Source organism: Quercus suber, unplaced genomic scaffold, assembly GCF_002906115.3.
Source record: "Quercus suber isolate HL8 unplaced genomic scaffold, Cork oak 2.0 scaffold_24, whole genome shotgun sequence".
In the NCBI taxonomy this organism is placed as follows: Eukaryota; Viridiplantae; Streptophyta; class Magnoliopsida; order Fagales; family Fagaceae; genus Quercus; species Quercus suber.
Window position 1 is genome coordinate 2,328,040 of NW_027069489.1, and position 15,503 is coordinate 2,343,542.

General features: G+C 33.5%; 1 protein-coding gene across 1 annotated transcript; it reads left to right on the forward strand.

Annotated features, from left to right (window-relative positions):
* Window positions 1-10,365: 10,365 nt before the first annotated feature.
* Window positions 10,366-14,993, forward strand: LOC111988425 (isocitrate lyase). Its single transcript, XM_024020217.2, is given in 4 exon segments — window positions 10,366-10,410; window positions 13,086-13,627; window positions 13,629-14,686; window positions 14,779-14,993. Coding segments are annotated over 4 exon segments (1,725 nt in total). The 5' UTR covers window positions 10,366-10,380; the 3' UTR covers window positions 14,874-14,993.
* The last annotated feature ends 510 nt before the right edge of the window (window positions 14,994-15,503 follow it).

The window sequence follows — 15,503 nt, forward strand, 5'->3', positions numbered from 1 at the left end:
ATTGTCACGACCCAAATCCATGGAACATGAATTTAGATACATGACTAACTTGCTAATCTTACATAACTCAATAAGTATAATTAATCCAAAATAATTTAAAACTCCAAAGAAACAATGCTCTTAATAAATAACCTCTTACAAAAATCTGTGCTCCACAAATTGGAAATAATCTCCAAAATATAAATCATGAATTACAAAATACGGATAACTAAAATTCTATAAGTCTTCAAGTAATATAGAAATCGCCTACAACCTCCACGCTCAACTTTGCACCTTACCAAGCGATCAGAAGGTCCTATATTCCCAACTACACTTCAATCTGAAAAATAGTAATTGATGGGGTGAGCCATATCTAGTAAGTAATTATACAGAACACACAACAGAACAGAGTCAAGCAACGCACGAGTATTTTGATTTTTCACAAACTCATTTAATGATATCAAAAATAATTATTCCAAAACGTATAATGAATCACTTAATACATATGTAATCACATCTTAAAATCATTAGAAATCACATAAAATTGATCAGAGCACAATGTCACATATACACATCACATATTCTCACATACAATCCTGTGAGCGGATACCAACATCTAACCCCTGCTGGTGAGGGATCAGCACATATTCTCACATACAATCCTGTGAGTGGATTTACACATATACCTAATATATCTGATCAATTCCAAATAAAAAAAAACACTTATTTTGAGTCACATATCACAAAACACAATTTACACAAAATATAATAATTTACTTGATATTAACAATTTCTTTTCAAATACAAGGGCATATCAAAGATCACAATATCAAATAGAACATAAATCAAAGGATGCTTGACTCTCTTAGGGAATGAATAAGAATTGAAGAGTTTCTATAAATATTTTTACAATTTTTGTGTAAATTTAGAAACCCAATTTGCTAGAGGAAACGTCTTAAATACCCTTTGGAAAATAAGAATATGACTTTGAAATCACTTAATCTTAAACAAACTTAAAGGGCAAGAACCTTCTTAGGAAACTTACTTAAAACTCAATTCTTTTCTGAAAATCGTTTACTTTAGAAATCCTCTTTTAAATGAGATTTGGACATTCAAACGTTATTTAAAATTTGAATTATCTCTTTAAAACATTATTTAATAGTCGAAATTTCTCTTTCAATGATGCAAAAATACTTTTGACAAACTTTAGAAAATAAAGGTTTGAAATACAAAACTTTTGAAAACTTTTAACTTCTAAGAACCTAATGGACAAAACTTGTGCATATTATGCATAATTACTTACCTCTCTTGCTAATATATCCAAACACAGCCAAGCACTTTAGTCTTCCGTAAGCTCTAAACAGAAGATTACTTTAATCCATAAGCATGAAAATTCATTATCATAAACTACTTCCTTAAAAAAAACATTATAATCCTCCATAACCTTCTCTTTTTCCTAGAGTCATATTATAGGCAGAACCATTTCCCATACGTAGAAACATCTAATCCGAATATACCTATTAGTTATTCTATACCAATCAACCAATATATCAAATATCATATTACACCAACTTCAAGACTTCATGTTATTTTTTTGAACACTACCTTCTCATTAGGGTCAATCCTAAACTAGTAATATAATCAAAGTATTCAGAGTCTAGTCTAGTCCTTCATACCAAAGTCTTTCACGCTCTAAAGTCTAATAACCAATTTAAACATGGCAGCGATACGCTTAAACAGAATTTCTATTCATCTTTAATCACAGGCCAAATACTATATGACAATAGTTCTAATAAAAACCATAGATCTTCCCTTGCCAAGACTAGGGAATGATTACCTGATGAGAGATAAATCTTTGAGCGCCAACTATAGTCTATAGACGATGCCTCCAGCCGTCCATGCTCTTTTCTTTTTTCTTTTTTCTTTTTTGACTTTTGGTTAACGCATAAAATGAAGAAACCCTAGAGCCTTCCAAGATTTCATAGCTTCTAATTAGCCTCAATTTAAGGTATTATTAACTATTGACCTATTAGGTAAACTAGAATTCCAAGGGATTCCAATAACTCTAAGACTTGTTACCCAAAAAGGTTTTTATTTTTATTCTCTCATCCATTTCCTTAACTGATAAAGAGACTAAATGCTTTAATTCCTTAATCTTTCTATAACTGAAACAAAATAAATGAGGACTACACGTTATCTAATTGTGCAGTCTATTGTTTCATCTCTTACTTTGGGTAGTAATCTTTGTTTGGCCACAAAATTACACCTCACATGTAGCATATCCAAAAACTAACTATGTAAATAATCCTATCGTAACACTACATGTTTATCCACATCACTTGTCAAAGCTAAAATAATAATATTAAGAATGATGATAAAATCAGGGTATTACAACCATCATACTTTAATCTTAAATTCTCATCATGGTAACACAAAAACAAGTTACGAAAAATGATTATACCTTCATGCAAGATCCATACGATGGAGGAGGAGACTCTTGGTAGAGGTCACTTTTGGTAGAGGTCCTAAGGGTGGAGGAAAAAAGAAGAACTAGAAGAGGGACAGTAAGTCTCACTCAATACCTTGAGTTTCAAGAAGATCAAACTATGACAAGATTACTCAACTTTACTAGAACTCAAGAGAGGAGAGGAGAGGGAATTTTTTGTGTCTCTGGAATGAAGGAAATGGATAGTTTATATAGTAGTGGTAGAGGGAATATGAATGGAAGGCCATTAATGAGGGTTGACAAAGAATCATGAACCTAGACCTCATTTTAGCCTTGGAAAAAATATGGTGCATTAAATGGAAAGATTGATGGGAGTGAGTAGCAAGCCAAAATTCGGTTTTCTTGTAGCTGCTATAACAGCCTGTAGAGCCAACTTCGAAAAAATCATATCTGACTTGACTCTGATCGGAATTGTCTCGTTCTTATGCTCAAATTGAAACCCTGGATGTCTAGTTTCTGGGAAAATTAACCTCATTCACAGATTCAAGATATTATGAGAGATATCGATGAAATGGTGAGCAGAGGTCATTTGTTAGAAAATGGTTTCAGCACAATTAACATTAATGGGTCTCAAATTAGCTCCCAATTAACATTAAGTGACTCCAATCACTCCCATTTCAGACTTAATTGGGTCCAAATTTACTCTAATTAAAAGATAATTGCATAAATTACTCATTGAATAATTAATGTTTAACTATCTAATTAATTATGTGTATGCAACCTTACCATAAAATGTAGTCCTAACTAATCAAATTCTGACATGTCATTGATCTCAAATTGATTACGCTTATAACCAATTGAAATTAATTGTTCATAATCACATATAGTAGGACTAAATTTGTGATAGTGCATCTCAGCCATTAAAACTTGATATGATGATAACTTTCAATCTGGTGGTCCGATTAAGGCTTATGACCAGTTGATTTGATTATTACAATATCAAGATCATTTTAGTGAAATGAGATTAAGGCTCTAATGGCAAGAATCAAGATGCATATTTCCAATACAGAATTACCCTTCTACCTTCCATGTGAGGTTAAATACGGTTGTAAAATGGGGTGTCAACAGAATGCCCTTCATTGGGAGAGCTTGAAAAGCGAATGTCAATGTATGAAAGAGACACCTAACTTTGCAATTAGTATTTAACCGTGGTGAATGTATGATGCATGTAGATAAATATGTAGATGGTGATGTTATGGATTAAAATGTGGACCGAATCTTGAGGGAGATTTCCTACGTACCTCTTAGTAGGAGGATCAGGTCCAAATGTAGTTCATGCATGCAAATTTTTTTTTTTTTTTTTTTTTTTTAAAAAATAAAAAAAAAAAAAAAAAAAAAAACCTCTATCTATAATACAAAAGATAACTATGGAACTACTCTATTTTATCCATTTAGCCTCCAAATTTGACACATAATTGATAATACTGCTTTTTAATTTCATCTTCCCTAACGTGTCACACTTTCTCTATAGCCACGTGGAGAGAGAGGCTTAGTAATCTGCAGGATGGAAAAAGAGGGGTAGGGGGGGAGTGGGAGAGGTTAATGTGGTTAAGTTATGGCCACGGAAGGAGAAAATATAACACTTACCATTGGGTTTTTGGCTTCAGCCTAATGTTCGACTGCTCTATCCTTAACACGAAACTGAAATGTTTTTAAAATTGACCGCATGTCGTGGCGGCCAGGAGCATAAAAAGAGGGCGGGGTTCAAATTTAACCCTACACAAGCAAAGATATTGGTTTCCTTGATGGTTGATAGGTCAACCATCCTACAATCAAATTGGTTTGTCTTAGCATATTTTTCTAGTCATTCCATCATTTCGCTAAAATTGTTCATATTCTCTAATTTGGTTGGATACTGGTTTTTGACTTTGAGTTGTAATGTAGTCCTAAAAAGTTCATACTCAGTTTGATCAGAAGGATAAAAAAAATTTAGTTTTTCACCATTTTTTTTTTTTTAGTACAAACGATGGAAATGTATAAGGATGAAAAACAAATATAAGTTTCATTTTTTGGTTGAGAAAAAAAAATGAGAAAATGAAAAAGATAATTTAGTAGTAATTTACTATTATACCTTTTACCCTTATTACATAGTACATAAAAAAGAAATGTTTTTAATTAACACATTACATATGTTATATATAATTCTTTATATATATATATATATATTAATAGGCAAAACTTAGAGAAAGTTCAATTAGAATTCAATTTTGCACCATGTGCTTAAATTTATGTAAAACAACCATAATTATTCACTTAAGTTTGTGCCATATGTCCACTTAAATTTTTTAATTTTTATGCCAAATGAGTTAATGAGTGCAAAATAATAAGAATCTAATATTAATTATGGAGTTGAGGGCCCAAGCCGCATATTGGGCCTCGGATCCTGTCTGAGGAGGTGAATAATCCGAGGACTATCGAGCAATACAAAATGGTTTAAGATAAAGATTTAATGAACAGAGCATGAAGGGAAGACTATCTGAGGAGGAGTATCTCCTCGGTCAGATTGGGAATAGGTCAAGCATAGCTCCTAATGATCAAGATGACCTTCCAGGAGATTCCAGAGATGAAAACATGCATTGTACACGTATAAAAAGTAAGGTAACTCAGAAATATCTAAGGAAAAGTTGCTAACACCGCATTAAATGCATTGCAGCTATTTTTCTGGCCGCATTTATGTGAAGAAAACCTTTGAACAGTAGTGCATTAACAATTACAACTCATAGAAGGCTAAAGGAGGTGGCTGATGGGACAGGTACTCAAGTAGTAGCCCAAGTTATTGACAAGTAGAGGGTGAAGATTGTCCAAGAGGAACTATATAATAGGAAGTATTCTCCATGGAATGAGGATTTGAAATTAAAAGAAGAAACACTGTAGCATTTAGGAAGAAAGCTTGTAACCCAATTTGATAAATAATATACGAAAACAGTTCACCTCGGACATTGCTGAGGACTATTTTTCTTCAATACAACCCTATTTCTTTTCATTCTCTTATGATCCGAATCTAATCTTATGTTTGTTTAATCAATTAAAACCCAGTTTTCTAACCAATTCTCTAGAAATTTATTGCTTTGGGCTTTTTGGACTTAAGTCCCTCTATGTAGTGGGCTACGAGTTCAAATCTGGTCCTTACATTAATGAACTATAAAATTAAAAAAAAATTACATATACTCAATAAAAATCACCACACGTTCTACTTTATTAAAAATTAGAAGAAAAAAAAATGATCATAAGTAGTATTAAATTTAAGTAAAAATTTTAATATGTGACTAATTATGTTTACTTAAAAAAAATAAGTTAACTAATCTATATATAAATTAATAGGCAAAACTTAGAGAAAGTTCAATTAGAGTTTGAAATTAGAATCCAATTTTGCGCCATGTGTCTAATTTATGTGGGGACCACACCATAATTATCCACTTAAGTTTGTGCCATGTGTCCACTTAAATTTTTTAATTTTTGTGCCAAGTGAGTTAATGAGAGCAAAATACTAAAAATTTAATATTAATGAACTATATGAAAAAAAAAAAAAAAAATCACATATACTCAATAAAAATCCCACACCTTCTATTTTATTAAAAATTAGAAAACAAAAACCATAAGTAGTATTAAATTTAGGTAAGAATTTTAATATGTGATTAATTACGTTTACTTTAAAAAATAATTTGACTAATTATTTATATTTTTATGATAAAAATTGTGTTTAATTTTAAATGTATCTATACGTATGCATTAAAGTCTGTGTTACATGCTATTTTTTTATATTAATAATTTAACTAATTATTTATATTTTTATAATAAAAATTGTGTTTGATTTTAAATGTATCTATGTGTTTGCATAAATTATATGCTAGTATATATTAATAGGTAAAAATTAGAGAAAGTTAAATTATAATTTAAAATTAGAATCTAATTTTGCGCCATGTGTCTAAATTTATATGGGGATCACACCACATTATCCACTTAAGTTTTTTAATCTTTGTGCCAAGTGAGTTAATAAGTGCAAACTACTAAAAATCTAATATTAATTGACTATAATTAAAAAAAAAAAAAAAAATGCTTTTTTTTTAAAAAAAATTGACTAATTATTTATATTTTTATAATAAAAATTATATTTAATTTTAAATGCATCCGTGCATTTGCATGGGTTACGTGCTAGTTATATATAACTCAACATCATTTTCCTTATTCAACTTTTTGACTAATTTATTTTAATAGGCATGCTATAGAAAGAAAAAAAAAAGATGAAATGTTATTTAGCTTATTTTACCATTTGGCTGGCCGATACCTGATAGAAATCTAGCAAAAAATGACCAAAAGTAGAAGAAGATAGGGAAGATTAGGGGTGTTCGCGATGCAGTGCGATATGATTTTATAACATTTTTAGTACCACACTTTATGGTGCAGTTTAGCCAAGACCATAACTGCATTACACTTCATTTTTGCAATCATATGTGCAGTACTTTGTAGTATGGTGTGATTTAGAATTTATCCAAAACCATAACCGCACCACATCTCATTTTTACGGTCACATGTGTGATGCGTTATTTAAGATGCAGTTTGAACAGTTTGAAGTTGATATATTTTTTAAATTTGAGCTTTTCCTACCCAACGCAAAACTAATTTTTCCCTTTGTTTTGGGCTAAGTTTTGAACTATTGAGTTAGTTTTTTTTTTTTTAGGCTGACTTTCCTAAACAACACTTGATAGGGCTATTAAAGTATATATATGTATATATATATATATTTTTTGGAAACTGGGGTTATTAAACTACTAATAATATATTTAATACTAAAAAAATAAATATATTAATATATAAAAATAGTGTGGTGCAGTTTGTGCGTTTTTCTCATTATAAAATTGTAAACTGTACTGCATCTTACAGTGCGGTTTGGTTATGCCATTTTGTTGATGATTTTGGTGCAGTTTTCCAATTTGGTGAATACCACTAGGGAAGATGATAGAATTTAGCTGGTGGTTGAACGTTGGTGGGAGGGTAAAATTGTAAATTTGCTAACTAGCCATGCTTTCTCTCATTTACTTTCTAGCATATTTATTTTATGGCACATTATTAATGAGAAATGTAAAGGGATAGATAAATAAATAGCCCAAAAATTAAAGAGCTTGAAATCTAAATGACAAGAATGTAAAGACTTGGAATTTAAATGACCTAAAAGTAAAGAGCTTGAAATTTAAATGGCATAAAAGCAAGTCTTTAAATGACATAAAAGTAAAGAACTTGGAATATTGAAAGGTTGATTAAAAGGTTTTATTTTATTTTATTTTATTTATAAATTTCTCCGTTAAATAGATTTTAATCTCTTTCAAGCCTTATGGATCCTTCAACATAAAGAAATGGGAGTTTTAAGCCATCGCCATTCTTATGAGACACACCCATATTGTGCTCTAATGGATGTTTAAAAACCATTTAAGAGAGATAGTAGAAAATCTTTTCTATTTTAGGTGTCTAGATATGGTATATATATAAGATAAAGGGGAATTGGGGATGTGCAAGAAATTAAATGGGATGACAAGAAATTAAAAGGGAATGGAGGTTGCTTGAAAGTAAATGGGATGACAAGAAACTAAAAAGCAATAATAAAATCCCTAGATGCCTAGGTGGGATAGAATTTGTACCCCCTAAGGGTACTTCCCATACATAGCCTAGGAGATGGTCCAATACCCATCTAGGGATACCAACACAATAATAATAACCAACAACAATATGAACATTGAAGTAAATGATTAGATATATAAACAATATGTAGAAGAACATAAAAATAAAGCAACTATAAACATACACAAAGTAAAGAAGAGACTTTTATATATATATGAAAATGATGATTACAACAGTAAAAGGGATGGGATGAGTTTAGTTATTAATAAACTAACCCATCCCAAAAAACTTTACCCACAAAGATTACAAAAAGAAAATGACTAGGCTTTTTTGGTGTAGGGTTTCCTAGAGAGAGAGAGAGAGAGGAGAGAGAATTTTTTTTTTCTAAGGCTATTTTTCTAGAATTTCCTCACTTTTTATGATTTTTCTCTCTACTTGTATCAATTCTAACCTATGCAATCACCACCTAGGTCATGGCCAAGCATTTAAGATCTTGATGTAGAGTAGGACCTGAGGTTGAGTCCTTTGGATGATGTGACCTTTGTTTGGTTCAAATCATCTAACCCTATTGAACTAGATAGAATTGAGGTCAAATTACTTATTAAGCCACTTAAGATTAGAAGCTATTTTAGTCATGTGGTGGCTCAGCTCAATGGTGTTGGGATTTTTGGGCTTTGACCCCCAATTTACTTGTATTTTGGGTTAAGCTTATTTCACAATGGGAGGTCTAAGAAATGGTTTTGTAGGTTACTGATGGAGTTAAAGTGTTGTTAGGGCCCTAAGCTCTCTTGATTTTGGCTCAACTGAGGTGACGACTATGTAGCCGAGCCATTTCCTTGAAACCCGAACATGATTTCTTAATTCCCAAGATGTCTTTCCTTGCTACTCTCATGTCTCCCTTTTCCCAATTTTTTCAACCTCCTAATATGTGTCTATATTCCCTTAATGGGATTGTCATGATTAGGGGGGGGGGGGGGGGTGGGGGGGGGGGGGAGTATGTCTTCCCCAAGCCTATGGGCCCTTCTGTGCTATATTCTTGACCAGAGGGGACCCACTGCATATTGTTGACACGACCTCCTTGGAACTTGTGTCAGATGCCAGTTAATGCTTGGTGAGCGAATTCTCCCAAAGCATTATCTATCATTCTTGGCATGACAAGAGATACGCAGTCTAGGTGCTCGGTTGGGCTTGATTAGGCTTGATCTAGTGCCAGGACGGGACATGCTGGTTTTGGGGAGTGAGCCGTGAGCTCGGGCTCGAGTTACATTCGGTATAACTTTAAGTAATGTTACACCACTTCATATTTTTTAATTGGATACAGATTTTGATAAATTCATAGTTGAATTACATTTTCTTTATACATTTTCCATGCTTGTTACCAATTAATTTTTAAATTCAAGTTTTTATAATTTAAAACAATGATTAAAAGATAAGTTTATAGATCAAATGGTAAATAACATCTGATCGGCATGAAAATCAGCATGCATGTTAAGAATATATAGAACATGTAATCTAATAATGAGTTTTCAAAATATATATTTAACATGTTATTAGAGGATGTCATATTATTTAGAATTACATAACGTATAATTTTAAATCAATCCATGTATATAAATCAAAAGTAATCATATAGTACAGCAATACTATACATACAGAATAAATTATACAGTATATTACATGGGTCTATAAATAACAAAGCTAGTATATAACCCGTCAATAGTAATTGGAGTTTGGCTCAAAATAATAATAATAATAATAATAATTGGAGTAAGATGTTGCCAACAAGAAAATCAGTGTGGAATAAAGAAATTAACAGAGTAAAATGATAAGAATAAAAAAAAATGAAACAGGAAAAACAGAATCAGTTAGCTATAAAATTAAATAAAGGAGTGACATCACGCAGAACGAAAGATGAATATCATGGTGGCACAGGATAGGTGGTGCCATCACCTACATGCCTGCAAAGTGCAAATCAATGCAGCTCCCATTCAGACGATTTTGTATATCCTGTACCCGGCATATAACAATGACAAAGGTTTTATGTAATAGATTAATAGATAAACATAACTGAGAGGAATGAAGTGTGAATTTTCTTGGTTTTTGTTCTTTTCTTATCCAGAAGGGCATTGGTTTTACTATTTTTTTTTCCCACAAGGGGATGTGAGTATCCCTTTGCGTTATAAATTGAGGGGCTTGGAAGAGGTTAAGCATGAACTTCTCCTACTTAGTTGTTTACTTCTTATTGTTTTAGAAAATATTTCATACAAAGAAAAACTTCTGCCATGGCTGCATCTTACTCGGTGCCCTCAATGGTAAGAACACTGGCCAGAAAGCCTTTATTTATTTCTCTTCTCGAATCTCTTGGTCTGTTCTCACTGGAAGTTTGATAGCTTGAGCCATGCTTATGGTTCAAGATAATTCAACACTTTGGTGCTCATGCGATGAGCTAGCGTTGCATATGTTTTGAGCTAATCTGTTGCATTACAATTTTTATTCTAGTTGCCTCAGTACAGATTATGTGGATGAGCCACACCCAGATACATAAATCACGTTCGATTAACTACAAAGTAGCAGACTATTTTTGCATGACAACATCAATCCCGATGTTCTCTCATCTCATATAATAGTGCATTCTATTAATTAAATTCTGATATGTATATGACATTATTTGAGTTTTTACTGCTTACCAAAAAAATTGATTAAAACATCTGGAATATCTTTAGGGAATTGTTTCTGATTTTGTACTGTACAGTGATCAAAACGAATTGTATATCATATTTTCCTCTCTTTGGGGTGCCTATATAGTTCTCTCATCTCATATAATAGTGCATTCTATTAATTAAATTTTGTTATGTATATGACATATTTTTTTGAGTATTTACTGCTTACCCAAAAAATGGATTAAAACACCTGGAATATCTTTAGGGAATTGGTTCTGATTTTGTACAGTACAGTGATCAAAACGAGTTGTATATCATATTTTCCTCTCTCTAGGCTGCCTATATAGTTCTCTCATCTCATATAATAGTGCATTCTATTAATTAAATTCTGTTATGTATATGACCTTTTTTTGAGTTTTTATTGCTTACCAAAAAGATTGATTAAAACACCTGGAATATCTTTAGGGAATTGGTTCTGATTTTGTACATTACAGTAATCAAAATGAGTTGTATATCATATTTCCCTCTCTCTGGGCTGCCTATATAGTTGCAATTTTGATATTCAAACTTTAGTTTCGTTACTCTCAATAGTGATTAATGCATATTCTAGTTTAGCCAACATGGATCTGTCTCTAAATTTTTGATGATATCCCCAGAACCAAAGTAGTAAGAAAATATTTCATATAGTGACAAATAGTTGGAAATTTAAATAGACTGTTGACTATAAGTCAATAACACAACCAATAATCTTTTTTTTTTGAAAAACAACTCTACTTCACATCAAGATTAAAAGATTGTTTTTCAACTTGCTTAAGATTATTATCAAATATAAATAAATAAAATAGTTTTATAGAAAATATTTTTTTTTAAAATAACTCAATTTCTAAAAGAATATTATCATCAAAATAAACAAAAAGTCACAATAGATTGTTGAAAATTTAAGCATTGACCGACTATAACACAACCAATAATAAAGTTGACAACAACACTTTTATTTTCTTATCTTTAGTTGCATTTAAACATATGCAACACAAAACATCTTGTACCAAGTATCTTAGAAGTATCTTAGAAGATTAAGGGGCTGTTTGGTTTTAAAAATGTCCTCACTCGTCACTCATCACTCAATTCTCATCATTCATCATTCACCATTCATCACTTATCACTTAAAATACCCTAACTTCCTACTCTTGGCACGTTTGACACTATTTCTAACCTCTCATAACTCAAAAATTTGTACTATTTGTGGGACTCACTGCCTGAGCACCATGTCAGGCTCACGGTTAGCATAGCTGCATGTGTCCTCTCTCTCTCCCCATGAATCCTCTTTTCTCTCTCTCTCTCCAAAAAAAAAAAAAAAAAAAAACAATCACTCTCCTCCAATACTTAGACACATGGTACAAACCCCTCTCCGCCCCTCCATTCTCTTCCTCTCACCGAGTCCAAACATCTTCCTGTACTTTCTTCTTCACTCTTATGCTTGTCGGTCACGGTTAGCCCTGTTTCTCCCAAAACCCTTGACGAACTCAGCAAAGGAAATCCACCCAGCACCGATCTCCACCTCACCTAGTGCCGATCTCCACCGTCACCCAGCTTGCAAGATCACCTTTGACAGACACTAGCGATGCCAAGCTCGTCTTTCATGACCCGACAACGTTGATCAAGAATGCAGGAAATGACATGCAAGACCAATTCCATCCCTCTTATCCACCCTTTTCCTCTCTTTCATTTCTTACTTCTGTGTTTTGTTTGTGTTTGGAAAAGAAATTTTTAGATTTATTGTGTGGATAAACATGTTTGTGGGTTTGTGTTTGGAAAAGAAATTTTTAAATTTATTGTGTGGATAAACATGTTTGTGGGTTTGTGATTGTGTGTATGATCTGTATCATGTGTTTTTGGATAAAATCTTAGGTCCCAACTGTAAGAGGTACAAATATAACAGTAAAAGTAATACACAGGTGCAACAGTAGAAAAAGTCTCTTATGTGCTTTTACAGAGTATATGTAATATTTTTTTGGTTCTTTTTCTTCATATAATAATCAAAATTCCCGACAAACCTTTGAAATATAAAATATTCTTCTTACGGAATTAAAAATTAATTCCCTTTCTGCTTACAAGCATGAAATCGTACGTGGAGAGAGTTTACGTAAACCTACTTAGCAGAGGCAGATGTACCTGGAGTCTGTGTCTTAGCGAACCTCCCTAGGGACAACTTGGCCTTTCTTCTATTGGATTTGCTTAAATTAAATTCTAATGCCTATCATACAGTGTTCAATAAGGCATAGCACTTGTATCATTATGGCATTATAAGTCATTAATTTTGTAAACAGATAATGGAGGAAGAAGGAAGGTTTGAAGCTGAAGTTGCAGAGGTGCAAGCATGGTGGAACACGGAGAGGTTCAAGCTAACCAGGCGTCCATATTCAGCTAGAGATGTTGTGTCGCTACGAGGAAACCTCAGACAAAGCTACGGTTCAAATGAACTGGCGAAAAAACTATGGAGAACTCTCAAGAGCCACCAAGCCAATGGCACAGCCTCTAGGACTTTTGGTGCACTTGATCCTGTCCAGGTGACCATGATGGCCAAGCACTTGGACACTGTATATGTCTCTGGTTGGCAGTGCTCATCCACCCACACCTCCACCAATGAACCTGGTCCAGACCTTGCTGACTACCCCTATGACACAGTCCCAAACAAAGTGGAACATTTATTTTTTGCCCAACAATACCATGATAGAAAGCAAAGAGAGGCAAGAATGAGCATGAGCAGAGAAGAGAGAGCTCGAACCCCTTATATTGATTACTTGAAACCAATCATAGCTGATGGGGATACTGGATTTGGTGCCTTCACAGCAACTGTTAAGCTTTGTAAGCTTTTGTGGAAGTGGTGCAGCTGGAGTTCACATTGAGGACCAGTCCTCAATGACCAAAAAATGTGGCCACATGGCTGGAAAAGTACTTGTTGCCACTAGTGAACACATCAATAGGCTAGTGGCTGCAAGGTTGCAATTTGATGTCATGGGAGTTGAGACAATTTTGGTGGCTAGGACTGATGCAGTCGCGGCTAATTTGATCCAAACTAATATTGACACAAGAGATCATCAGTTCATTTTGGGTGTGACAAATCCAAACCTTAAGGGGAAAAGTTTGGCTACTCTTTTGGCAGAAGCAATGGCTGCTGGTAAAACAGGAGCTGAACTTCAAGCTCTTGAAGACCAATGGATATCAATGGCACAGTTGAAAGCATTCTCTGATTGTGTTGTGGATGCCATTAAGAATATGAACATTCGGGAGAATGAGAAGGGAAGGAGACTATATGAGTGGACGAATTATTCTAGCTATGATAAGTGTCTCTCAAATGAGCAAGCGCGTGAGGTTGCTGAGAGATTGGGGCTCAACAACCTGTTCTGGGATTGGGACTTGCCTAGAACCAGAGAAGGCTTTTACATGTTCAAAGGATCTGTGATGGCGGCTGTTGTCCGTGGCTGGGCTTTTGCTCCACATGCTGATCTTATTTGGATGGAGACTGCAAGTCCTGACTTGGTTGAATGCACCAAGTTTGCTGAGGGGGTGAAATCCAAGCACCCGGAGATCATGATGGCTTATAATCTTTCACCTTCTTTCAACTGGGATGCATCGGGAATGACCAATGAACAAATGAAGGAGTTTATTCCTATGATTGCCAAGTTGGGCTACTGTTGGCAGTTTATAACTCTGGCCGGTTTCCATGCCGATGCTCTTGTGACTGACACCTTTGCAAGGGATTATGCAAGGAGGGGAATGTTGGCTTATGTAGAGAGGATCCAGAGGGAGGAGAGGAACAATGGGGTTGACACACTTGCTCATCAAAAATGGTCTGGTGCAAACTACTATGATAAGTACCTCAAGACTGTCCAGGGAGGTATTTCTTCAACTGCTGCAATGGGCAAAGGCAAGTATCTAAATTCCTTCCATGTAAATGTACCTGAGTAAAATATGAAAGCACATTGCTAATGTTTCTTCTTATTTTTTATCTTTTTCCAGGTGTGACTGAGGAGCAATTCAAAGAAACATGGACTAGGCTAGGTGCTGTGGACATGGTTGATGGACCTCTTGTGGTTGCCAAGGCAAGAATGTAAAAGAGCTACCTTATATATGTTGAGTTTGGTCTGGGAGCTGGGAACATTTCCCACTTCCAAATTATATATATATATATATATATGAATTCATAAGAATAATGTGCTGTAATAATTTCATAGGCAATTGGTTCATTCTGGGCAATTTTGGGCCGCATGATGCCTTTTTTTTTTCTTGTTTTAACTCATTGCAGTTGTCTGGAGCGAAATTTCTGTAATTTGGTTGAATTCGAGATATATATATATATATATATGTTTGTAATACTATCATTATTAAGCATTTCAATTTCTTTCTCATATTTTGTGGGTGTCCCTTGATGATTGCATGGAATCAATTTTCTGTATTGAATGATCTAAAGTGGAAGGCAACGGGAAGTTCGTTCTTAAAACATTGAAAGAGGCAAAGTCCACTATCTCTCAATATTTGTAAGTGCTAATGAGTAAGCTTAAGCCCTTCTCGATCTATATATGACCCTAAGGTCCATCTTGTTCTTTCTTTAGGTTTTAAATGACATAAATGTAAAGAGCTTGAAATTTAAATGGCATAAAAGTAAAGACTTGGAATTTAAATGATATAAAAGTAAAGAACTTGGAATATTGAAAGGTTGATTAAAAGGTTTTTATTATTATTTT